This window comes from Schistocerca americana, chromosome X, assembly GCF_021461395.2.
Source record: "Schistocerca americana isolate TAMUIC-IGC-003095 chromosome X, iqSchAmer2.1, whole genome shotgun sequence".
Taxonomy (NCBI): domain Eukaryota; kingdom Metazoa; phylum Arthropoda; class Insecta; order Orthoptera; family Acrididae; genus Schistocerca; species Schistocerca americana.
Genome location: NC_060130.1, coordinates 451,171,285 through 451,198,904, shown reverse-complemented (window position 1 = coordinate 451,198,904; position 27,620 = coordinate 451,171,285). Strand labels below are relative to the sequence as shown.

General features: G+C 43.0%; 1 protein-coding gene across 1 annotated transcript; it reads left to right on the top strand.

Moving 5' to 3' along the window:
* The first annotated feature begins 1,751 nt into the window (after positions 1 to 1,751).
* LOC124556069 lies at positions 1,752 to 26,897 on the top strand. Its single transcript, XM_047130098.1, has 2 exons — positions 1,752 to 1,889; positions 26,511 to 26,897. The coding sequence occupies exons 1-2, from the start codon at positions 1,752 to 1,754 to the stop codon at positions 26,895 to 26,897; spliced, it is 525 nt and encodes a 174-aa protein (XP_046986054.1).
* Positions 26,898 to 27,620: the final 723 nt, after the last annotated feature.

Sequence of the window (27,620 nt, the reverse complement as noted above, 5' to 3'; positions counted from 1 at the left end):
TGATGCAGCTAAGACAGGCCACCGAGGTGTGGTTTTCGCAAGTTTTAGAGGACGACGAATTTCCTTACGTTCACATATAATATTTGTCATTTATAGTAGTTGAATTACGAGAATGGCTTTGTTTCTCTCTAATGGAATTATACATGTTTCTCTGCGGTATTTGCAAAAGATCTAGCAGTTACATATGGAAACTCTCTCTTCTGAACATATCTTCATTTCTTCACTGATTCCCTTTTGTTCTGTTTTCTGTCCACTACCATACAAAGCTTTGCTCCAAGCGCACATTCTCAGACGTCTTTTTCCTCAAACTAAGACGTAGTTTTCCGGTTCAGTTTCTATCCATATTCAACAGGGTGGCCATCAGTGAATCTTCTGTCTGATATCCTTTAATGGATAGACAGCGATATCTGCCCTCAAGAACATTCTTCGTCCCTTTAGCTTTAGATACGCGAAGATTCCAAGACAAAATCGTTTATTGGTTGGGGCGCAAGGCGTTCTAATATTCCACACCCATTTTATCAATTATCATTTTTCTTAACTGTCGTTTTTGCTTTGGCATTATCTCCGTGCCACAGACAGGCGCAGCAATTGAGGTTTTTTTTAAATTTAGAGAGCGGGTTTGGATTTGGGGGGGGGGGGGGGGGGCTCAGAGCATGCGACAGTAATTTACAGGGGACAACCATACACCAAGTTCCAGAGAACCTACAGAAAATTTCACTTGTGATCAAGGTTCAAATTTTATTTATAAGGAGATAAAAAAGGTATGTAAGTGGACTCACTCAAAATTTAGAGGAAGGGTAGGGACATTTGATGTGATTACTTTAAGGGATGGCAAATCAAAAAGTTATTGAGAGGCTTAAAATATGTAAGGAGCAAATTATGAAGAAATGTTTGAAGATTGATCCACTTAGGAAAACAGGGAAGAAGCTGATGCTACAAAAATAAAAAAAAAGAGAAAGCAATGTACTATTCAGGTGGACAGTTTTAGTTCACAGAAGCATTCGTGAAATCTCGAAGCCGATTTTCTCAGTTCACATGTTTACAAAATCTCTTCCCTACCAACTTTTTTTTATGGAACACACGAATCGTGTTGGAATTTTCAGAGGAAAATCGGCTTCTGGTGTCCTACAACGTTCACTACAATTTTTGCTGAAGGTGAGATATTTGAAAACCAGTTATTCATCCAAGCGTGTGTCTTTCTCCTCCTTCTATGTGTATTTCTTCACACAGTAAAATTACAATTCTTCACACAGTATACTGTGCTGAGTTACCTCTTAAACTTCTTGATGATCAAAAATTAGACTGTACTCTAAATTTACTGTATCTGCCTCTCCCTTTTATTTCCGTTCTTGCTTTTTCGACCTTATTAACCTAGGCACTTCTGCTTTTCCTTGTAGTCTTATTACATTCCCTGTAGCTTACACATTTTTATCTCGTGCGTCTAACACTTTTATCACATTGTCGATCGCTTTTTGTTCTAGTTCGAAAAAAGCCTATGAACGTATCCTGACTTTTTTATTCCATTATGAAGACCAAAAGCCAAAGTGAAGTTATTTTTTCTTCTGTATATTATTCCCGCACCTATGTTCTGATGGAATGTTGTCTATTCGATCCAGAGGTCTTTTCAAAAACTATCATCCAGTTTCATCCTCAATGTACTCTTCGTTCTACCTCCTTCTCTGCCCCCCAAATATGAAATGCGGAGCAGCGAATATATTACAGACACAGGATTCGATTATGTGTAGGGGATGATGGATGGTGATATAGAGGACTTGATGGAAATGGTGGAGGAAGGAGGAGATGACACCTTCCTGAGATGTACTGAAGATGATGATGTGTCGGATGAGGAGTTGGAATATCTGGAGATTGAGGAGGAAGAGGACGCGATGGTGTAGAGGGGGAAAAAGCAGTACGTTTTACTCACGTTATTTTCAAATTTCCGCCCGGCAATTTCTGGTTCAAAATGTTTGAAATGGCCCTGAGCACTATGGGACTTAACATGTGAGGTCCTCAGTCCGCTAGAACTTAGAACTACTTAAACCTAACTAACCTATGGACAACATACACATCCATGCCCGAGGCAGGATTCGAACCTGCGACCGTATCGGTCGCGCGGTTCAGGACTGTAGCACCTAGAACCGCTCGGCCACCCCGGCCGGCCGGCATTCTCTATTACGTTCTTCAAATAAACCGCCGTGTCACATATCTCCGACCCATGCACTCGTTATTATTAATATATATTTTCGATCGAATAAGAAAAATAACGCACTATAGTTAAGAATCTGTTTTTTCTCCGACTTAGAAAAGTCTATTCAGTCTGTATCAGGGAATATAACCCATGAAGGTGTTGACAATACCCTTGGCGTAAACGTGTCGTATTTTTTTTAAAAGATTTTGCTCTTCTGCACGCGTTGCGCGGCAGTCCGGGAGGCACGTCGCACGGCGGGCGTCACAGGAGAGCTCGCATAAACCACTGAGAGCAGTAAGCTGACTTCAGCGTTGTATTTGCCATTTCCTAACCCAGAGGTTCGTTTAAACCATGTCATATCATCAGGCACACATATGTGTGGTGCTGTCTAGAATAGAAAACGCCGGCAGGTGTGGCCGAGGGGTTCTAGGCGCTTCAGTCTGGAACCGCGCGACCGCTACGGTCGCAGGTTCGAATCCTGCCTCGGGCATGGATGTGTATGATGTCCTTAGGTTAGTTAGGTTTAAGAAGTTCGGAGTTCTAGGGGACTGATGACCTCAGATGTTAAGTCCCATAGTGTTCAGAATCATTTGAACCATCTAGAATTGAAAACAAAACACTACCTCAGAACATAGTTCGCAACAAAATACAGTGCACCATTCTGTGTCTTAATATATCAAATTATTTCGAACTGAGTCGGGTACAAGAATCATTTTTCCTTCTTATTCGTCTGATCAGGTGAAATGACGGTGGTAAAATTATAAATAAATAGTAATTAAGGCTGAGGTTCGGAGCTGTGGGTTTGTTAGGCTTACATCCGTTACGTGCTACAACTAAGTAATTTTCTTTTTTAGTCTACTGAGTTAGACGAGTCTGCCTCTATTCATTTAGAAATACGCAAATTATTCATGTTATATATGGAAGCAATGTATGTGTAAGTTTTCTGATATAACTTAAACTAAGCGTTGAAGCAATACATTTATTAGGCTTTAATGAATAATATGCAAATAGATATACTTTTCATAATACAAACTGATATCTCCGCATTTATTTAAAGAGAAGGCGTATCCCATACTTTAATTACAAACATATAATGAGAAAAAGGAAAAATACTATGTGCTGATATCATGATGAACTTAATAAATGGTATAGCAACATAAAAAATTTGATTCAGACTTAGCTACGCTACTTCTTCCACACTTACATACATAATCCGCAAGCCACTTCACGGTGCATGGTGAACGGTAGGAATTACAACTACGAGTCATTACCCTTCCTGTTCCACTCGCGAAGACGACGAGGGAAAACAACTGTCTTGAAGACTTCGCACGAGCCCTAACTTCCTTCTTCTTATTTTCGTGCTCCTTACGCGAGATGTACGTTGGCGACAGTATAATGGATCCGCAGTTGATCTCATATTCCGGTTCTCTAATTTTCCGCAATAGTGCCTCGCGAAATGAGCATCGTCTTTCCTCCAAGAATTACCATTTGAGTTCACGAATTGCAACCAGTTTCGGTGACTCAGTACACCATCTTCAGGCCTTAACTGACGCTGAGGGGTGAGCTCCAATCGTATACACGATCTCATCAATGGTCAATATCTATGAACTGGCTTCCTTAGAATACTATAAAAGCGATGTTGTGTCTCTAAGCATTGGCAGTTGACGGTTGCGGACACAACATCGCTTGTACAGTGTGCTACGGAGGCCAGTTCATAGGTGTTGGCCACTGATGGGATCGTGTATACGATTGGAGCTCACCCCCTCAGCGTCAATTAAGGCCTGAAGACGGTGTATTGAGTCCCTGAAAGGGTCTGCAATATAATAAAACATAAAAACGAATGCTGCAGTTGTTTCAATTTATTACGTAAGTGAACGGCCGAATTCCCTTGCTGATTGAACCTGTCGGAGAAAAATCTGGCGGTATCCTCAGAAATACTTCGATGTCTTCTTTCAATATTTCCTGGTGAGAATCCTAAACACTGGAGCACTGTTCAAGGAAGTGTCGACTAGCCGTTTGTAAACTGTATCCGTAATAGATGAGGTACCCCTCACTAAAATTCTCCACACAAATTCGAGCATTCGCCTTCCAGACTGAACCTGAGGTGCTCATTCCATTCCACGTAGCTTTGCAACGTTACGTCTAGTTATTTAATCGATGTGACAGTATCAAACATCACGTTACTAAAGCTATATTCGTATATTACAGGATTTGCAGGATTATTTTTCCTACTCATCCGCATTAATTTTTTTTTTTTTTTACATTTAGAGCTAGCTGCCATTCATGACACCAACAATTAATTCTGTCTAACTCATCTTGTATCCCATACATTCATTCAATGATGCCACCCTCTCCTACACCACTGTGTCATCAGCAAACTGCCATAAAATGCTGTTCACCTTGTCCATCAGATCATTTATGTACACGGAGAATAAGAGCCATCCTGTAACACTTCCTTGTGGTGTCTCCGAGGAACACTCGCCGTCGACGACGACGTACTGGGTTGAGTACTTAAAAAGTCTTGAAGCCACTTAGACCTTGGTCGTCTGCAGTGGAGCACCGCAATAAACGCTTTCCGGAAACTCAGGAATACGGAATCTTCCTGTTGCCCTCTATCCACGGTTCGCAAGATATCATGTGAGAAAACTGCAAGATGAAGTTAGGACGAGCAGTGGTTTCTAAATCCGAGTTTATTTATGGACAGAAGATTGCCTGTCTCAAGAAAATTTATTGTATACGAACAACTGAATGTGTCCAAGAACTCTGCAGAAAACCGATATTAATGAGTTGCTTCTGTGATTGTGTGAGTCCGTTCTTTCACCTTTCTTGCGTACACATCTTTCTTACAAAACACCTGCGCTGTTATGCAGTTGTTTGGGACTTTGCCCTGGGCGAGAGATTCACAACAAATGCAGGCTTCATAAGTAAGGGAGCCGATGCCGCAGGGTACTCTCGGTAAAACAAAATTGGGGTTCCATCTGGAACTGGTGACTTACTCGTTTCCAACACTATCACCAGGGATAGTTATTCCTATGTCTTCCATTCGGGAGTCTCTGCGACGGTCAAACGATCGTCCTGCGTGAATGATTTCTTAAACGCGAAATTTAAAACTTCTGCTTGCCTTTTGCTGTCTGCTATTGCCACACCAGACTTGTCAACGAGTGACTGGACAGAATCCTTCGAACCGCTCAGTGGTCTTACTTATGACCAGAATTTTCTCGGATTCTCGGCAAGATCTTTTGCTAAGGCATGATGGTGGAAGTTGTTGCATGTTTCGCGCGTTGATCTTCTTGCGGATTTACAAATTTCTTCTGACTTTCGCCTGTCGATATTTGTGCGTTCTTTTTTGAACCGAGAGTGCTACAACCGCTTTTACCTCAGCATTTTCCGACTTCCCATCTTTAATCGACTTATTTCGCACGTACGTCTCCAGAGTGCGATTAACAGTCAGTTTGACCTCTGCCCGTAATTCCTCTGCGTCCGTCGAATTGGATCGAAATGGTGTCCATTCATTGTCTAAGTAGGATGCTAACAACTACTTATCCTTATCTGCTTTTTCTAGCGGAAATACTCTCCTAGTCTTCTTAATGTATTTATTACTTTTAGTTACCATCGTCACTATGGTAACATTACGATCACTAATCCCTGTCTCTATATTGACACTGTTGATAAGGTCAGGCCTGTTTGTAGCTACGAGGTCTACAACATTTCCATTCCGTGGGGGCTGTAGAACTAGTTGTCAAAGGCAGTTCTCAGGAAACGTGGTAAAAGTACTCCACAAGGCTGTCTGTCGATACTACCTGCACTGAATCCATAGACATTCCAGTCTGTATTTGATAGATAAAAGTCGCATCCAAATACTACAGCAGTGATCTGAGTGTTACCGCACTACTGAACGTACACAAGGCTTGCATGATTCTATGAGTGTTACGGGGAATCAGGTGGCCGGCGGAAACAGCCGATAATTAACCTATGGCGTCTAATCTGGCCTTTAGATGTACATTCCATGCCTCGCTAAATATTTCTGAGCCTTCTGCTTCGATTTTCAGCCTGCTCTCGGTGCCGAGACTAATTTCAGCGTGACAACTTTAAGTAGAGGGCAGTAACTTCAAGAACTTAATTACGAAGACTTCGAAAATTTTCTGTTCAAAATTTCACTGTAGAAGTAACACTACTTTGTACGTCCTGCGATTTCGTTCTCTGTTAATCCACTACATTTGATTCATCAGAGGCCCTCAAACTACTTCCTGGAGTCAAAAATAAATAAATAAAAAGCCATGTCTGCTAGACAAGTACTGGTGGTGGTTAGTGTTTAACGTCCCGTCGACAACGAGGTCATTAGAGACGGAGAGAAAGCTCGGGTTAGGGAAGGATTGGGAAGGAAATCGGCCGTGCCCTTTCAAAGGAACCATCCCGGCATTTGCCTGAAACGATTTAGGGAAATCACGGAAAACCTAAATCAGGATGGCTGGAGACGGGATTGAACCGTCGTCCTCCCGAATGCGAGTCCAGTGTGCTAACCACAGGCAAGTACTCTGCTACCAAAGTAGCTGCTTCCTTTGTGCAGTAGAGCCCTAATTTGCCAAGGGAAGTCCTACAATTTCTCACTCCATTATGTAGACCTACAAATCTACAGTCAAGTCCGTCACACAATCGACGGAGCCTTTGGTTGAGACCCTCGACTAGGCTTCAAATCAAAGATCCCCGATAGTTCCAGGAACGATGCTGCAGATTGTGAGCTTTGCTTGCACTCTGTACGCATACCCAGCAAATGTCAGCAGTTGCTGACGATGGGTTCAGATCCGAAGTAGCAGATGTCATCAGGATATATCGAATACACATGGGCTTTCTTTCCAACCCCGGACGCCATTTCCCTAAAGGCTCCATTACACTCCTAGCGTTGCAACTACCGATAATTAGTAAAAACCTCCCCCAATGTGCTTTGTGAGACTCTACTCAATGAATTACCTGTCCACTGAAAGGATGAACGGGCAAGGACACACGGCCAGCCTCCACATTGACTTTTTCCACCTTCGAACGACGCGAGTGTGTTACAACCCTCAACTCAGCCTGCGGTGAGTGTGAATCACCCGTGGCGGATACGTTGCAAGGTGCCTGTGGGGCAAAACGAGCGACACTTGAGGTGTCTCATGCGATGCACCAGATGCTCCTCCACCGCCACACGCAGAGGTAGCAGCATCGAGACGGCTGACCATGGCCATAAGTGTTTTCAGTTGCTCACAATGTGCGGTCATCTCCTCCTGCGTCTGCACACAGCACGCGCACATCGTATCCGTCCTACTGACTTAAGACTTAAACTATGAAAGAAACAGAAAAGGCTAAATATGTGAGTTGCTGGTCTTCCGGACCTTCTACAACGGAGGCTGAACTGTGGTCAACCCTTAATGGCGGTCCAGATGACTACTGCACTACACTTGACGAATGTACACTGACTAAAACGCTGTACTACACTTTTCAGATACAAAAAGATGCACTGAATTCATAACTTAAACTATGCAAGCACACAAAAACACTCAGAGAATTTAGGGATTAAATTATGAACACAACAGAAAATCTAAATATGTGGCTTGCTAGTGCCCTTGTGCTTCGCTAACGAAGGCTGAAGGCATTTTTACACACATATTCTAACTCAAGGGAGCAGAAAACACATAATAATTTTGTTTCTGTTTCAGTACATATAAGGAGCTTTCTTTTCTTGATAGAGAGTGAAAGTGCATTTTCAGTGGGGATATAGCTACATTCGTCTTTGGAATCCCTACCCAAGTGTAGCTCAGCATGTGAAGTGTAAGATACCAGAGTAGATCACCCTCAATATAGAACATAAGGTGCGAATTTGCCATTCTTTAATGGTTGGCCGTTAGCTGTTAAGCAATGTTCTGCCAAACTAAGTGAGTTTAGATTCCCTTATGATGGTGTTGGAGAGGAAATTGTTTGCTTCCATTCCAGTTTGGGGTTGACAGGCTGGGGAGAAACACAGGGTCTATGGGCCAAACATGCTATGCCGTTTTGCAAGTGCTTCGTCGTAATTGATTCAAGGGGTAGATATTTTGTGGATAACGTTTGTCACAACAGCGATGCGAAAATTACTGTAAGGCAGTCATTCATGGTTGGCCGTTAGCTGTTAAGCAATGTCCTGACAAACTAAGTGAGGCGATTCCCTTATACCGGTGTAGGAGATCAAACTGCGTGCTTCCATTCTAGCTGAGAGGCTGAAAACAGCATCAGAACGCCACATGACTATGGGAGCTTCCAGCAATGCCCACCTATGTAAAATACGTCTCCATTAAGAAGTAGGAGTGATACGCATACTGTGTAGGCATATCACTGTGTTAAATGTGGACATCTGCTTCCCTCGTGTGCTGAGTGCCATAGAACTGTTTGAGATACTGTAAGAGCATTTTTGTGGTAATTACAACTGTTTTATTACACTCATTGTGGAAACGTCGTCTATTCTCAGGGAAACGTAACAATAAACACGTATATACAAGTGCTGTAACTCCTTTTAAAATAAAGAAAAAACATAAGATGCTCATTTTATTCCTCCTTCGAAACCACCTGTTATAAAATGGTTCAAATGGCTCTAAGCACCATGGGACTTAACATCTGAGGCCATCAATCCCCTAGACTTAGAACTACTTAAACCTAACTAACCTAAGGACATCATACACATCCATGCCCGAGGCAGGATTCGAACCTGCGGCCGTAGCAGCCGCGTGGTTCCGGATTGAAGCGCCTAGAACCACTCGGCCACCGCGGCCGGCCCCACCTGTTATATGGCAATATTTATTACATTTATGTAATCCAAACCAATGCACTAATGGTGTTGTACACGCCTCGCATAATGTCATCAAACACACTTTTCTATATTAATAAAAGGGCATCCAGTAAGAAATGCATCATACTTTCTTCTTAGGGCAGGTTGGTTTTATACAGGATTCCAATACACCATATTATCCTCGACTCTTTTGGCTCCTACACCCTGCTTTTCAACACAGTCTCCGTCCAGTGCGAAGACCTTACGCCACCTTGCTGGGACGGCCTGTATATCCACACGGTACCACTCTACAGGTCGACGTCGGAGCCAACGTTTTGCAGCGTTGATAACCCCATACCCAATCATCCACATACTCCTTCCGACGGAGAGGCTATAAATGTGGTAAAATAGACAGAAAAGTAAGAAAGAAAAAGAGACAATCTTCTAGACATTGAAGCAAGAAATGAGAGCTTGTTTGGACCCAAAGAAATATAGTTCAATCAGATGTAATAAATAAAACTATATGGTTAGAGAAACCTTTTCAAGTCACAAATACCCATTATGTATGTATGCATACTGAACTAACGAAAAAGACCTGAAAATCTCTCAGGAACCATATAGTTCCATTAGATTAAATCACCTATGCCTCGGTTTCAGGCAGGATCCCCTGTTTCTTTCAATGCTGAAGTGCTATTACAATGCAGTTGGCGAGACTCTGTAATGCTGTTCGAGTTTAGGGGGAATAGGAAGTGGGCTGAGTCGTGGATGGGAATTTTGACTGAGAAGGGAGGCGTGCTAGGGTAGTCCGTGCAGTCGTGTAAAATCACTGCACCAGGTTGGCGTATTGGTTAGTGCATTTGCCTAGTGATCAGGAGACCAGACATATGTAAAAGTCTCATATATATATATATATATATATATATATATATATATATATATTTGAGACTTTTATATACATATATGAGACTTTTACACACACACACACATATATATATATATATATATATATATATATATATATATATATATATATATATATATATATATATGAGACTTTTACATATGTCTGGAACCACAAAGGTTCATTTATTATATTCTATCGAGCGATATTTCCTCAGGTTCAAACTAACTCCCATGTCTTGCAGTCTGTGGGATTTGAGAGGTATATTGCGGCATGGGAGTGATCAGTAATAAATCATTGTTATTATTATTACACCTCACTCACAGAGCTACTGTCTACGGGATGGGTTTCAGGGAAATAAGACGTTTTTGTATGAAAATATTATTTATTATTGTTGTTGATTTTTTAGGTACGTCAGTAAAAACCATACAATACATATTCACTAAGTCTCATTTTTCCTCCAAAAAGTGGTGATGGTGAGAACAGTTGCAGTGTACCACATGTCCTGGTTGTGTAATTTTGCTGGTCGAAAAAAGAAACAATGATATAAGAAAACATGAATACATTAATGATGACGATGATAATAATAATAATAATGATAATAATAATGGATAGAGAGAGCTACTTACTTTTCAGATGTGGGTAGGAGCCACTGTTCAGTTTGCACAACTCATTTATTTCAAAAGGGATAGCCCACGTATCCCCACACATATACTTCCCTTGTTTGCTAGGTAATCCGAATAAAAAGTCACCATCATTTCTTTCCATTCTCAATACGCTCACTGCGGCTTCTTGCGTACTGGAAGAGGTAGACTAGGTGGAGGTTTCTACAAGGGTACCGGTATACAATTCCGGCTAATGGAGCTCATTGTCTCAGGAAGCCCTAGCACATAATCCATCTTAATACCATTCTGCTGCATTGCAATTATTTGCTGAGCAATATTCCTGCTCATACGTATCTTGATTACTGGGTAATCCGAATAAACTGTCATACGCTCCTCCATTATCATATCTTTCCTGTCCTGATTTAGACTACTGTTAATTACATTCCTGTGATGAATTATTGAAGGAAATACACTTGTTAAAGTCTTCTCCACCCAAAACAAGTATTTCATTAATTGAACAGATGAGACCCGGATGTACATACAAGCAGCGAACGACTGATGACTCTCATGAAATAGAATTGAAAGAAATGATAATTTAAAAAACTGATTAAATGTTGGGAGACTGGTCTTCTCATTGAAAAGTACATACGTGTAATGATACCTACTGGACGTGAGCAAAGTAGGTGTGGAGGAGGGAACTTTATACCCATTGGCCTACATCCTCTTCCCCTCTCCCTCGTCTCCTTCGTCTTCCCTTCTCCTTCTCCTACCGTCTTCGTTATCTCCCTAGCGGTGACCTTTACGGGTTTAGCATATGACTTTCAGTACGACATGCTCAATTGTATCAGCTGTAATATGACATGAAAAAGATCATTTGAAGATTACTAGCTCTCCCACTGATCCCTGATCCCCTTGTTATGTTTCCACGTATGAGAAGTCACTAAACGATATTATAAGTGTTCCGAGAAATTTTACTTTATTGGTGCACTGATTGAAAATTTTCGGGTGGGAAAACGATAACATAAATTCTCATTTTGCCATTTCATTACTACACTACTAGCCATTAAAATTGCTACACCAAAGAAGATGACGTGCTACAGACGCGAAATTTAACCGTCAGGAAGAAGATGCTGTGATATGCTAATGATTAGCTTTTCAGAGCATTCACACAAGGTTGGCGCCGGTGGCGACACCTACAACGTGCTGACATGAGGAAAGTTTCCAACCGATTTCTCATACACAAACAGCAGTTGAGCGGCGTTGCCTGGTGAAACGTTGTTGTGGTGCCTCGTGTAAGGAGGAGAATGGGTACCATCATGTTTCCGACTTTGATAAAGGTCGGACTGTAGACTACCGCGATTGCGGATTATCGTATGGCAACACTGCTGCTCGCGTTGGTCGAGATCCAATGACTGTTAGCAGAATATGGATTCGGTGGATTCAGAAGGGTAGTACGGAACGCCGTGCTCGATCCCAACGGCCTCGTATCACCAGCAGTCGAGATGACAGGCATCTTATCCGCGTAGCTGTAACGGATCGTGCAGCCACGCCTCGATCCCTGAGTGAACAGATGGGGGCGTTTGCAAGATAACAACCATCTGCACGAACAGTTCGACGACGATTGCAGCAGCATGGACTATCAGCTCGGAGACGATGACTGCGGTTACCATTGACGCTGCATCACAGACAGGAGTGCCTGCGATGGTGTACTCAACGACGAACATGGGTGCAAGAATGGCAAAACGTCATTTTTCCGGATGAATCCAGGTTCTGTTTACAGCATCATGATGGTCGCATCCGTGTTTGGCGACATCGCGGTGAACGCACATTGGAAGCGTGTATTCGTCATCGCCATACTGGCGTATCACCCGCCGTGATGGTATGGGGTGCCATTGGTTACACATCTCGGTCACCTCTTGTTCGCATTGACGGCACTTTGAACAGTGGACGTCACATTGCAGATGTGTTACGATCCGTGGCTCTATCCTTCATTGGATCCCTGCGAAACCCTACATTTCAGTAGGATAATGCACGACCGCATGTTGCAGGTCCTGTACGGGCCTTTCTGGATGCAGGAAATGTTCGACTGCTGCCCTGGCCATCACATTCTCCAGATCTCTCACCAATTGAAAACGTCTGGTCAATGGTGTCCGAGCAACTGGCTCGTCACAATACGCCAGTCACTACTCTTGATGAACTGTGGTATCGTGTTGAAGCTGCATGGGCAGCTGTACCTGTACACGCCATCCAAGCTCTGTTTGACTCAATGCCCAGGCGTAACCACATGTCAGTTCTAGTATATTATATTTGTCCAATGAATACCCGTTAATCATCTGCATTTCTTCTTGGTGTAGCAATTTTAATGGCCAGTAGTGTGTATTCCGTGAACGTAAAATGGAAAACTCTCAAAACTTTGGTTATGAACACGTTCTCTGAGAGAAAAGTGTAGCGCGTATAGCGTATTTCTTCAGCCTGTATAAATCAGCGTTTTTTGGAGATCAAAATGAAATTAGTGCAAGAAATTATATTTGGAAAGGCCAGGTTTATGCCAAATGTCGAGCCGAGAGAGCAAACGAGGGAAACCACATAGAAACGAGTCGTATTACTGCAATGAGAGCATGAAAGCTGTGGAGTCGCGTTACGAAATGCCTGACGGAGATATGACAACAGAGGGAGTATCGAGCGGCCGTGAAATCCCATCGAGCAGCGACGACCACATTATACGCTAACAGCTCAACTTGATTTGTTAATTTCTCTGCCTTGACTCGTGTACTGTATCTTATGTCACATATTACATGTGATTATCATAACGTTAATTACTTCAGGATACAAACAGATGACGTAACGACACTAATATAGCATCGAGCCAATGCGCCAGGCCCAAGACATTTTCTCAGACACCCTTGTACAGAGTTTTCGAACCAGTGCTACTGACTGTTTATAGTATAGTAACGAGAATTATAGGAGAAAAGTTCTGAAGAACTGTTGTCGCTCTTAGCTACTCTTTTGATAGCGTCTTTCTAAACGAAAATGAGCTTTACAGGATTACATTAATCCTCTTATCTAACTGAGGACCATATTTCGTAGAATATAAACTAGTAGTAAATGCTCTCAAACATAGGGCTGCGTATAAAAACTGTAGCACTAAGACAAATAGATATGTAAATATATTGTAAAATTAAATGTGTAGTGAAAGCAAATCAAAAGCTTAACTAGGAAAAATCACAGCTGAGATTGGTAATGTGGAACTCAGATGAATCAGAGGCAGGTGACAACTGTGTTATATAAATGATCTGCCAGAAGAACTGAAGTACATTTCGTTTAGATCAGCAAAATTAGTTTAAAATATAATATAACAGGATAGGGAGGCATTGTTCGTCACGTATGTTGGTGTTGTTTTGATAAACAGAACGAATTCATGTTTTCCTATTTTACCGAACGTGTTTCGATACCTGTGTATCATCTACTGTGGGTCTCGATTAATTTCTGTAAAAGTATTATCCGAAGTTCATAATTGCCTTTCATTTTAGGGCTAATAATCGTAGCATTTGAATATTTTGTTTAGTTTTTCAGTGCTAATCTGAAACTGCGTTAATTGTGAAAATGAATTTGTACACACCGGCTTGCTTGTATGCCTTTCTATGGCTTCACAGCACCTCATTTGAAAGTAGCTGGAAGAACTTGCCTAAAGAGCTATTAATTTTGAAATACTTTTTTCGAATGTAGTAGTGACGTAGTGCTTATGTTTTCCGTGCTGTTGGCCATCTTTGTGATTTCTTCTTTGGTTCTAAATAGGTATTGTTTTTCACACCATTTACACTTTTCTCGCCTGGTATCGAGCACAAACTTGAGAACTGGGAAAAAAGTTATGTCATCATACTATGTAACTGTCGCAGCGTACTTCTTCGCCGTTCTGTTTTTGTCCAGTTTGACGCTAATTTGGAGTGAGTTTTGTGGTGCATGTTTAAATGCATCCCGCTGTACCCAGTATGACGTATCATATTTATTAGGTACCTGAATTAATTCGTGATGTGATATGTAGATTTTCTGTTAGATAGAGTAATGCACGCTTCAGGCGGAATTTAAATAGTATAAGGAGTAGGGATGATGGCTACAGACGTCACTCTTTCGTAGTTTGTAATGCTCATATCTGTAGTCAGTCTGTACATAGTTACTGGTCGTAGCAGCTGAGTCATGACCAAGGCGGTTCTGTTAGGGTGGCAAGAGGGGAGGTTAGAAGTGGGCTCCGAAACGGGCTGAGATGCGGGCTATTTTGTGACTGTAGCTGGCCACCGTGTCGTCCCGCCCTCTCAGGTGGACTGTCGGAATGCGCCGTCTGAAACGATTAACGTTTTGGCGAACTGCGTGTGTCAAGCTGGGGCAGTCCTCTTACCGTCTAAAGCACAGGCGCGAGGCCATAACATATATGAATACCACGTCTCACGACTGCAGGTGACCACACGCAAGGTGGGTGGGAACGAGTGGACGTCGGACTGTGAACAGGGAGCATCTCCGGGTTGCCTAGTATAACATCCGCCCATAACGTGAGAAATACGTAGCACCGCTGTTAAGGGGTAACTTTGTAATCTGACGATGCCTTGCTGACTGATTCCACTATATAGGTACAGTCTACGTCCTGTTCTGACACGAAATCCAGATCGAATCTGTGTGGCCGGTTTACGCAAACTTTAGAAAAAGAATTCTGACATTCATTGAAACTCACAACTCTTTGAAGCAGCGGTCTCGGACCATTTACTTAACCTAGTAAAAGTGATGCCATTGGCTAGAGCTATTACAAAATTCTTCATAATGGATAGAAATGTTAGGGATGTAGACTCACATTGGCGGAAATAGAGATAATCGTTCAGACTTACTTACGCATAATTTCGGCGACATCACGAGTGAAGATGCTGCGGAGCGCAAGTTTAGCATCATTCGAGATTTGTCTTCTGCATTTGGCTTGGTGCTTGGTGCGGCTTCCACATTCCATTATCGAAACTGGACACTGGAGAGTCGCCTTTCGATAGACGCGTGACGTGACAGCATTCAGCAATCCATCTCCTGCTGTAGCGCCAAGTCGCTATCTAAGGCATCATAAAAAGTGTAAGTTCACTTAACAACGAGGAGACTCAGTAGCACTGACGTGGGAATCGGCGCATTTTTATGCTTCAAGTAGCTGAGGACTTCAATCGGCCATGCAGCGTGAGTTGACACACTGGCCGCGGCTTTGCTCTTTGCTCTTCATGCATGCTTATCCTTTCTCTTTCCGTAATCGACGCAGTCATCATGACCAGGTTTGCTTCAGGTAGGTAGTGAGTTTAGTACATGAGTTTCTTTCATTTTTCCATGACATATCCTTTCTCATCCAAACTCATGCGCGTAACTAACATGCAAGGATTCGGATTCCGTTCTGCACTTATTTCCAGTCTGTGAGATGGCGAGATTTGTATTTTCATGTCCTGTATTGTTCTACATGCACTCAAACTTCGTCAATAAATCTTGGTTGTCACTAATTACATTTTAATTACTTTTGGATGCATTATGGGAGTGTATGGGAGTGACAGTGATCAATATGTTACTAATATTTACAATCAAAAACAGTCTTCATCACAATTTATTTATTATGGTGACCGGTTTAGACCACTACTGTGGTCATCTTCAGATCTCCTTCTGGTAGAGAATCACTAATAGTGGTTCTTTAGCAGAAGGAGATTCTTACTCATTGGTCTGAAGATAACCACAGTAGTGGTCGAAACCGGTCACCATTATAAATAAACTGTGATCAGGACTGTTTCTGATGGTAAAAAAATTCCATTTTCATTTCAGTTGTTTAATGTCCCCTCGCATACACCCGCCGGGAGGGTTAGCCGAGCGGTCTAAGGCGCTGCAATCATGGACTGTGCAGCTGGTCCCGGCGGAGGTTCAAGTCCTCCCTCGGGCATGGGTGTGTGTGTTTGTCCTTAGGATAAGTTAGGTTAAGTAGTATGTAAGCTTAGGGACTAATGACCTTAGCAGTTAAGTTTTTTGAAAACTTAGGTTGTTTGTTTTTAGGTTATTTCATATAACGTATTTTCTTTGAAATTTTATGGTGATAAATTTGAGGACATTATTTGATACTTCATGGTAGGATCACTGACTTCTTTAGTGGTATTCTACTTATCTAGGAATTCTTCTGTTTTGCTGATTTATTCTGTTTCACTCTTAAGTACAAATAGGTTTCACTTATCTGCTATGGTAAATGGCACAACCAGTTAAATTTCTGAAGATAGAAGTTGTCAAATATTTGCCTATTGTGACTGCCATACAGTATGAACATTTAAGAAAAGTACATTACAAGCTACTAAAATGAAATTTAGACTAGAGCTCAGTTGAACATGGTGAATTGCCTAACTTTGTCACATCAAGCAAGTTTTGATGTGCTAAATACCTTTTCGTAATATCATTAAACATCAATATTCAGGCATCAACATTTTTAAATGCAGGTATGGTAATTTTGGTGCCAGAATAACAGATCCACATGAGAAAAATTCATTGATATAACTCAACCTGAAAGTAATGGCCTTGTTACAACACAACACATTGATATCAGAATCTCTTACAGCTGTCTAAATAGCCCTGACCTGCATAATATTCTCATCTCTTTACTCTTTCTCGAGACTGGCATAAATGTCATGCATCGCTTTCTTGGTGGTGCTGGAATCCAGGGACAGTGGTGTACGCTTCTGGTTGGTGCGGCATTCACTATTCATATGGGTGAATGAAAGTATCTTTGGTGACTCGCTAGATGTTAAATTTGTATGCCTCAAATCTCTATAGCTATAAGCAAACAATAAGTATTAGAAAACTATAAATGATCTTTGAGTTCGACAATTCAGCATGGTGTAAGGCCTCAATGAGCTACAAACAGGAAGTAAATACCATTCTCCAAGTCACATGCTGCATATTCCATTGTTATCTTACTCACGGAATGAAATTTTAATAACCATTTGTGAGAACCAAGATCCTATGGGTTTTGAACAAAGAGCTAAATCATAGAAAGTAGTGTCGCACGTATCAGTGTGTTGGAGGACATCATACCTTGATTTCCTGTAAGATTCAAAGTTACTTTAGATTTAATATCGTTGAAAGAAGAAAAAATTCGTAATATAGCTGCCACAACTTCTTTGCATCATATTTTAGACAAGATCTGGACAGGAAAAGCCGCATTTCAGAAGTCAGTACACAGTACAGAACAGTATGTGATACTATAGCGACAACCAGTGGACAAGAGAATACAATAAATATCTTTTTCATATATGGAAGCATATTCAGTACACACCATGTGACTAACAGATGTACCAGTACAGAACAGCGGAAAAATTTTTCTGATTAATATAACACAGTAACTATAGAACATGTAAAAAAGGAGGATAAACTCATGCATATGCACTGCTCCCCTTTATGTAAATAGCGAGTTTAATGTAACGTTATATGTGCTTATAAAAGTACCGAACATTTCATTTAGTGTGATGCAAACGTTAAATTTGATAACATGTACATGGAAACTATGGTAATTTTAGACCAGGATAAGGTCAAAGATTTTAACCCCATTCCTACAAAATGTGAGACCAGTGTCTTACCCAGTGTGCATCTGACTAGGTTTCAGTAGAAACTGACAACAAAATATCCAATGAACGAACCAGCTCTGCCATGTCCAATTGAAATTTGAAGATCCGATTCAACCCGAGGAAGAGAAAACTATTTCTCACAGCTATTTAGGCAGGCTCTCTGGGAGCAGTTTGAAGAGAAAGATATTTTGTACATCTATAATGATTCTAAATTTGACAGTTTTTGATTTTCATAAAATGTTAATAACAGTTAAAGTAGCTTCACAGTTTCGCTTAAACAGTTACATGGTTCCATACTCATTTCTCCTCCCACGTGAAAGACGAGTTAGGGAAAATAATAATACCGGGATCAAGGACACCACTAACGTGCCGAATAAAACGCAAAACATCAATGGAATTCTGGCGACGAAGCTGGCACGGGAAATCCCAGCATTGGTCGCTGGTGGTGTGGTAGCGCTCTCCGCTGCCATCCATGCCCACGCCCACGCCCGCCTTGTCGTGCGGCGCGCCGGCAGTGCCTCCCCTTGTTATTGTTCCTTGTGCAAACACGCCGCTGTCAGAAACAGCGACTTGATGGAGCCGGCGCGCTAATCCTCACGCCCCCGTGAACAAAATGCCCGCAGCTCGTGTTACTTTGATTACTGGGCTCCCCCGTGTGTTTATTTTGCCACCTCTAACGTCTATCTGGCGCCGCAGCCGGCGTTATTTCCGAGTGGAAGCGGCGACGCAGCTTTCGAGTGGACACGCTCGCTGCCTTTGTAAACTGGCCTCGGTAGCCGGGCACAAGCTGCAGCGTTAATTCCCACCAGTTCCGCATCCTGTTTGAACTGAGATGCATTTCACGCTACGTTTTTCCTGTTTCTATGAAGCAGACTGTTTAGTTTCTTTTTGAACACGAAACGTAACTTCGAAATGGCAAGTCTGCCACCACGGCTCACTTCTAGTCCCGTATCCCAATTTGACGTTATAGGAAGCTACAAACCTTTCCACCTCTTTTTATGTTTCATAACCATTCGGTTCGCTTGTACTTTCTACACATCACAATATAAACAGATTAACAACTAAAACAAGCTATTACAACGGCAAACAGATGAACATAAAGACTGCGAAAACCGCGTAACAGGTAGAGCGTAATAATTTACAGATTATTAGTAAAATTACGTTAGTTGAAGTGTTGGCCTTTAGTGCTTTTTGTTGTACTTCCTCCCAGCACAGATTGCTCGAACTGGATCTGTGCACACATAAGTCGTATAGTTTGAATGTTTTCCAGCTCCTTTTTGCGAAATGTTCAGCACAAAATTTAACGTTAATTACACCCATAAGCCATTCAGATCGATCTGCGAAGTAGTGTGCAGTACCCTTTCCCTCTCTGATGACGATGGTGACGCACAATAGGAAGGAGTCCACCAGGCACTAAAAGTGTCAGACAACAGCTGCCACATTTTACCGATATATAGATAGCGTGGGGCAAATAAGTGGCCCGAACGAGTGGGTACGATGAGACGCGAATTTGTGGCAGCATTAACGGAGGAGGAAAGGACGTGCAGTTACTTCCGACAGGATGAAGCAACTGCCCATACAGATGGCCGAAACTTGTAGCACATTCACACAATCTGCAAGGCTGAAAGAGTTGTTAGTGGAGGTCAGTCTGGTCGCGGCCCTAGCTGGCGACCCAGGTCACCTGATCTGTCAGTATGCGATTACTTTGTGTGGGGCGCGCTCAAGTATAAGGTGTATCGCAACAACAGTCGTAGTCTTCAAGAACCACAGAAGAACGTTTCAGATGAGCCTGCAGCAGTACCAGCAGTCCAGCTTCGATACGGCTTCAGCAACCTGCTGACCAAGGCCCTAAAGTGATAAGAGGTTGAGAGGTGGCATGAGCCCCCTCTCATATTTCTATCTTACGATTCTCCTTTCTAATTGCATGCGGTGGAAAGTTGCTATTCCTTCACACGCGGACTTCCCACGCAGCGTCTCTCGTCACCCAGGTGGTCCGGTGACAGGCGGGCTCAACTGATCTCGAGAAGGTTAAGCCGATGGGTGGGAGGCAGTCGAGTGAATGCTTTCCAGACGCCGACATTGTCAAGAGACACGCCCGCCGGGGCCTGAAGTAGCGGCTGGGCTAGAGGTTCCGTTACTTCGCAGAAACTTAGCGAAAACACTTTCTGGCGGGCTACCAGCGAGGCGTGGGAATGACTTGTGTACCCAGGCAGTTGTGGCGGGAAAATTCCCGCGCTTTCTGCAAAATAGTAACTGTGATTGGCTTGCTAAGGGCATAGCCCCGTGACGTAGCAAAATCAGCGCAGAAATTGGCGCCAAGAATCTCCATTGGTGGAATGGTAGTGGTCCAGCAATGGAGTGGAATTTTCAGCCGGTTTTCGAGTTGCTGATTGGAACGTTTAACCACGGCCACTGTCGTGGGGGCGGGAATGTTCGGTGTTCGGCATGTACGGGTGCTCTAGGGTAGTCGGCTCTCGCTTTTCGGTCGAGGACGTCGAAGCAACCAGCCCTCGCCTCCGGTACGCCAGATCGTTTTCTGGCAGATAAGAAGACAGTTTGGTAATGTATGTCCGCAGCACCGGCAGATAGGGATTTTCCTAGGTGATAATCAGAGCCCAGCAGAGTGCGCCTGTTCATCTTTTTCTAACTTTGTTCTGTCTGGAGTAGCAGCAAGTAATATTGGGTTAGCTGTGTGTCTCTCTTAAGATTTGAGTGGCAAGGAATTGGCTCCACATACCACTTCGTCATACACCTCACAATCTAGTTTAGGGACAACTTCACCTTCACAGCGTTTGTTTGTGTATCCAATTTGAGCCAATTTGATGCATTATAAAAGTTTCATGTGTTTTTGTTTATTATTTTGTGTTTAGTCTTAATAAATCATATTGTTATTTTGGACAGAACTTTCATTCTGTTAATCGGTAGAGCAACCCATCATTTCTCACTACGTTAATGAAACCTTCCTTTATTTAACTTATTTATCAAATTAAATTATTGCAGGTGCCAAACTCTTTTCTACTCCACTTGCAGGGCTGATTACAGTCAGTTCGTGTATATTTTTTAATCCCTGTGCAACAGCAAAAGTCGGAGTTAGAATAGGGGGGGGGGGGCTTAGAGCATCATTTACATGTGTAGATTCTAGAATTTAGTGTTAAATACACTGCTAGCCCCGGCACCTCGCAAGGTGTATGGTTGTAACTTTCGTAATCTACTTTAGTAGGTTAATACTGTGCTTCCTTTCCTCTACTGTGTTTCTTTGTACCCTGGAACTCTGCACTCTGGGCTAGTTATATTTGTCCTACCCTGGAGAATTTCGGTCCAAGGTTCGCACATCTCGGTCGATGGCCTCCCAGAAGTGTTAAACAAGACTGAGCGCAGATGCTCAGGGGAGTCACAAATGCATTTCTGTGAAGGCAAAGTTTCTCAAACCACTCTGACACTATGTAGGAGGGATCAAGTGATGGGCAGTCTTACTGTATGTGGTCAGTAAAAGCCTATAGGGGAGTAAATACCCTGAAGTGACAAAAGGCATGGGGTAGCGGTATGCTCATCTACAATGGCTGTAGTATCGTGTACACAAGGTATAAAACGGCGGGTGCATCGGCCGAGCTGTCATTTGTACTCACTTGATTCATTTCCAAAGGTTTTCGACGTGATTGTGGCCGCACGACGGGAATTAACAACCACTGAATGTGGAATAATACCTGGAGCTAGGCGCATGGGCCATACCATTTCAGATAATCGTTACGAAATTCAATATTCCGAGATTCACATAATCAAGAGTGTGCAGACAACACTAAATTTAAGGCATTGCTTCTCACCACGGACAACGCAGTGCCCGACAGTCTTCACTTAACGACCGAGAGCAGCGGCGTTTTCAGTGCTAACAGACAAACAACACCGCCTGAAGTAACAGCAGAATTTAATGTGGGACGTATCCGAAAGAACAGTGCGCCGAAATTAGGCATTGATGGGCTATGGCAGCAGACGACCGATGCCAGTGCCTCTGCTAACAACATGACATTGCCTGCAGCAGCCGGGCGAAGTGGCCGAGCGGTTCTAGGCGCTACAGTTGCGAAACGCGCCACCGCTACGGTCGCAGGTTCGAATCCTGCCTCGGGCATGGATGTGTGTGATGTCCTTAGGTTAGTTAGGTTTAAGAAGTTCTAAGCTCTAGGTGACTGATGACCTCAGAAGTTAAGTCCCATAGTGCTCAGAGCAATTTGCCTGCGGCGCCTCTTCTGAGCTCGTCACCCTATTATTTGAACAGAAGACTACTACTGGAAAGCCGTGGCTTATTCAGGTGGGTCCCTGTTTCAGTTGGTAAGAGCTGATGATGGGTTTCGAGTGTGTCGCAGACCCCACGAATCCATGGACCCAAGTACTGTACAAGCTAGTGGCGGCTCCATAATAATGTGTGCTGTGTCACATGGAATATACTGGGTCCTCTGGTTCAAAAGAACCGATCATTGACTGAAAATGGTTATGTTTGGCTAATTGGACACCATTTCCAGCAATTCATGGAATGCATCTTCCCAAAAAACGTTGGAATTTTTATGTATGACAATTCTCCATGTCCCTGGACCACAATTGTTCGCGATTGGTTTGGAGAACATTCTGGATAATTCGAATGAATGATTTTGTCAACCATATCGCCGACATGAATTCCATCGAACATTCATGGGAGGTAATGGAGAGGTCAAGTCAACCACAACATCCTGCACCGGCAATACTTCCGCAGTTATGGATGGCTATAGAGGCAGGGAACCTCCAAGACTTGTTGAGTCCATGGTACGTCGAGTTGCTGCACTGCGCCGAGTAAAAGGAGGTCTCACACGGTATTGGGGGTATCCCATGACTTTTGTCAGCTCACTGTAGATGCAAATGCTTGGACAGTAAGTCACTGTATCGTTGGCTGATTAAACTGGATAGCTGAAGTTTCAGGAACTCATTTAATCCCATGCAAACGTCTCCAACATAAGAATGTCTCCACCACTAGCATGAGCATAACTGTTACCCACTGCCTGCTATCGACATTTGTCAAAATGGCTCTGAGCACTATGGGACTTAAAATCTGTGGTCATCAGTCCCCTAGAACTTAGAACTACTTAAACCTAACTAACCTAAGGACATCACACACATCCATGCCCGAGGCAGGATTCGAACCTGCGACCGTGGGGGTCACGCGGTTCCAGACTGAAGAGCCTAGAACCGCACGGCCACACCGGCTGGCCGACATTTGTCAACCTGTACCACAACTCATTAGTCCATATGACCTTCCGCGATATCACACACTCGTGAGGTGTTGATATAAATGTGGATAACCCATAGTTTAAATAAGAGAAGCGTTTTAGGCTAATTTTATTGAGAAGCCCTTCCTAATTAATGTTAATACTGTGTTAAAATATGTAATTATTATTTTATTTGTGGTTCTAGGGTTTCTGAGACGATAAAAATGGAAATGCCGTTTGGCTAGGGCCTCCCGTTGGCTAGACCGTTCGCCTGGTGCAAGTCTTTCGAGTTAACGCCACTTCGGCGACTTGCGCGTCTCGGAGGGTGAAATGATGATGGTAAGGACAACACAGCACCCAGTCCCTGAGCAGAGAAAATCTCCCAGCCTGGCGGGAATCGCAGCCGAGCCGTTAGGTATGACATTCCGGCCGGCCGCGGTGGTCTAGCGGTTCTAGGCGCGCAGTCCGGAACCGCGCGGCTGCTACGGTCGCAGATTCGAATCCTGCCTCGGGCATGGATGTGCGTGATGTCCTTAGGTTAGTTAGGTTTAAGTAGTTCTAAGTTCTAGCGGACTGATGACCACAGATGTTAAGTCCCATAGTGCTCAGAGCCATTTGAACCATTTTTCTTATGACATTCCGTCGCGCTGACCACGCAGCTACCAGGGCCGGACTGAGAAATGGTGTTAATAAAAGACGTATCATAATTAATATCGGAAACTATCATGATGAAAGACATCCGTTCTTTTTTAAAATTGTAGGCGCTTGGTATCAACAGTTGTGAAGCAATACGAGTCATACGATACCGTGCTGGAATAGAAGATCACGCCATAGTATATTTGATCTTTATCAGAAAAGTACTCAAAAGAAATGCATATCATCCCGTACGATCATACAGTGAAGATAGATTCTATTCGAATTCATTTACCATATCTGAATTTAGTGCACCTCTTGGACGCTTCTTCAGTGTCGGTGTTTCTCAGGGGGATGACTCTAAGTGCCTTGAAATCTGTTATTTATCGCATTAAACTTCAGGTAAACGTAAAAGAACAACCTTAACTCTAGGAACAATTCTTAAAAATGGCAAAAGACATTGAATAATTTAATTAAATTTACAAGAAAGGAATCTGTCAATAGGTCGTGGTATTAGACGACATTAACACTCGAGAAAGAAAGCTTCGAATTTAGTACGTCAGGTAAGAATTTAATTATTCCGATAACGTCTGTTTTAGAAGACTATACCCAAGTATGTAACGATTTATTCTACTGAGGGAAACTAGTGTCATCCAGTTACTTTGAAGGCTACAAACAGATTAAGAAATTGGACAAACTCGCAGTAGCACAGCTCGTTAAATCCACTAAATTTAATTACAAGAGCTTGGCATTATAGGCATTGGTATTCACCAAGCTCTTAGAATCTAGTTATTACTGGAGAAGGGGATTATTTATTGTAAAACATTGGTTGTTGCCAAATGATGTATAGAACCACACGAAGGATGGACATGGTTCTACGAAGTATTTTTATTTGGTAGAAGGTCAGGTTTGAATTATAATAGTAAAGCTCGCTGAAGTCTATGGGAAGAAGACATAATAAACGGAACTCAAGAATGTAAAGAAACACACATTGGGCCCTCATTCATGAAAGGTACCAACTCCGCTCCACTACAAGAAATTCGTTACCATTAAGAATTTCGCTTATTGAACAGTGCAGTAAACAGAGAGTTTTGGATAATTAAATCCAGGTGCAGAACGCAAAATTAAACAAATGACTGGGTGATAGATACTGTGGAAGAACAAAGCATGAACACTGTATTTTAAGTTATACAAGAATCTACTTGTGCCAATGTGCAAACATTATTGAAGAAGTGGAATTGATAAGACACTGAACGTGGAACTTCTGATACTTTCAAATCTAACTTCTCACTGCCCCACACATTGCAAGCCGACTTGTAATAAGACCATGTTCTAAGAGAAAAACCATATTCACACGTCGGAGCCAGTAGGAAGAGTGTCTCCAAAACGCCAGCCTCCACTCGTCCGTTGAGGACAGTGTCTCGCTTTCTTCCTATGGAAAAGAATGTCGCTACCATGATAGCCAATCAAAAGAAACTGAAATTCCGGGAAAGCTCACAATTCATGGGATGCTGTTTTACTTGCCAAAAAAATGACCGGGAAGATTCAGGATTCGCTACATGTCCTCTCACTGCGGATCTCTGGAGCTGAAACTGAGAGGAAAAGAGCGTAAATCATCAAAGGATTGGTATGGTTACTTCTGAGAGAAAGGAACTTATCTTATCTGTTCTAAACTTTCGAAAATACACACCCATGGTTCCAGGACCTGGTAAAGGAAAAGGAAGAGGCTCTCAAGTGAAAATAAGGAAAAAAATGTATTCTTCTCCCAGGCATGATATAATTCAGACAGGCAACAAAATTGTGCCATTAATAAATCGTGAAATCATAAAGTTATACTGTAAAAGGGAAGAGGGAGGTGGACGATGTAGCACTTTGAACGGATTAAAATAGAAGCATAAGCGCTCCAGTAAACGTGGGACGGCACTGAAGCCATCTGCGAGATAACTGAGAATGTGTGGCAACAATCGATCACTGACTTTAATAAGAAATACTTCATGGTCAGTACAGGAAGTTACCTAAGAACGTCACAGTTTGGCAGGACCTGACAGCATGGAGCAGCAATTATGGGCACTTAGTGGCCATGTCAAGCTCCGCTCTTCTTACAACCTTGGCTAATGCACCCGTCGGTATGTCTCAACTTGGGTAACTAAGGATATTTTAACATAGGCTGTAACTGACGTCACTTCTTGTTTATCATGAGAGCCTCAGCAGAAGCAACCAAAAAAATAACTCTTGCAATGAAACTCTCTTTCCTCAAAATGAGCTATAGACGTCTGTTATAAGAAAGCAGACAGTGGTTTTGCAAGAGGTGGCCTCCAAAGCGGCTGAACCAGTGCAGAGAAGTGAGACTTGCCGAGCTAGAACCCAGTTCCCAGCACTCATCTCCCAGCACTCTCCCACAAGCGCCCAGCCCACAGCATCTACCATTCAGTAACCAGCACCAAGTCCCTAGCGGCCTTAGCCCAGAACCGAAGCTCCAGCAGCCAGCACTCTGCACCCAGCACATACTTTACGGCACCCACTGACCAGTAATAATGGCTAGCAATTAGTGCCCAGCCTCCGGCGGGCAGGCCCCAGCCACTAACGCCCAGTCTCAAGTTCCCAGTGCCCAGAGCATAGCCTCAAGTGGGCAGACACCACCACACACTGCCCAATGCCTGTCGAACACCCAACAGGAAGCTTCCAGCACTCAGACCCTGGTGTCCAGGCCACAGCAGGCTCCCCAGCACACACCGCCCGATGTCGAGCTTCCAGCTTCCTATAGTCAGACCCCAGTTGCTAGACCGCAGCTGCCAATGCTCAGCCACGGGTGCACAGCCTCCACCGTGCAGCTCCCAACAGCCTGGCCTAAGTGGCTAGACCCAAGCACTCAGTCCCCAACACACAGGCCCAAGTACACAGCCTACAGTGCGCAGCACCCAGCAGCCAGCCCGCAGACCCCATTGCACAACTCCTAGCGCCAACAGGCAACTAGAAGGATGAGGACGATATAATTTGAATCTTCCACATGAGATGCTCTACCCAATGGGGCTAATCCAAAAATTTAGAGCACTCTATTGTTTGACATAGGGCGTTGTCTCCTTTCCTGTCAATGCTAACAGGAATGAGAGAGAATGTTGGCTTTTAGTTAATGTAGAGAACACTATCTTTTTTACACTTTCGACAGGCTTTGCGAGTCCAATTGTTTGACATAGGGCGTTGTCTCCATTCCTGTCAATGCTAACAGGTATGAGAGAGAATGTGGGCTTTTAGTTAATGTAGAGAACACTATCGTTTTTACACTTTCGACACGCTTTGCGAGTCCAATGATTATGTTCCTGAGCGAATATTATTCCTTTCGAGTGACCATCTGTGCACCCAACAGATAAGATTTGGTTTGAATGGTATGAGTGATCATGGTTTATTTTCGCCTCCACTGAATTACTAAGCCATTTGTTGCACTGTTGGTCATATATCCGTAGCAGGCAAAAGATGACTCTAGCAGTGACGCAGTCTCTCCAGCTGAGGCATCTGCTGTACACCCTTGGCACAGTGACACATGGAAAGCCCAGTATCTACACGATCTAGGCGTTGGTCCCTCAAGGTCAATTACGCTAATAGCGCCCTTGATCTCTGTAGTGTGCTTGATAGGACGACAGCCACTGTAAATTTGAGGGCATCTCATTCCCTTGTATCAACAC

Excerpts from the sequence above, each read along its gene's own strand:
- LOC124556069 (XM_047130098.1), top strand. The coding sequence starts at position 1,752 with ATGGATGGTGATATAGAGGACTTGATGGAAATGGTGGAGGAAGGAGGA. Across the intron at positions 1,890-26,510 it reads AGGAGGAAGAGGACGCGATG|GCCCCAGCCACTAACGCCCA; the intron begins GTGTAGAGGGGG and ends TCCGGCGGGCAG.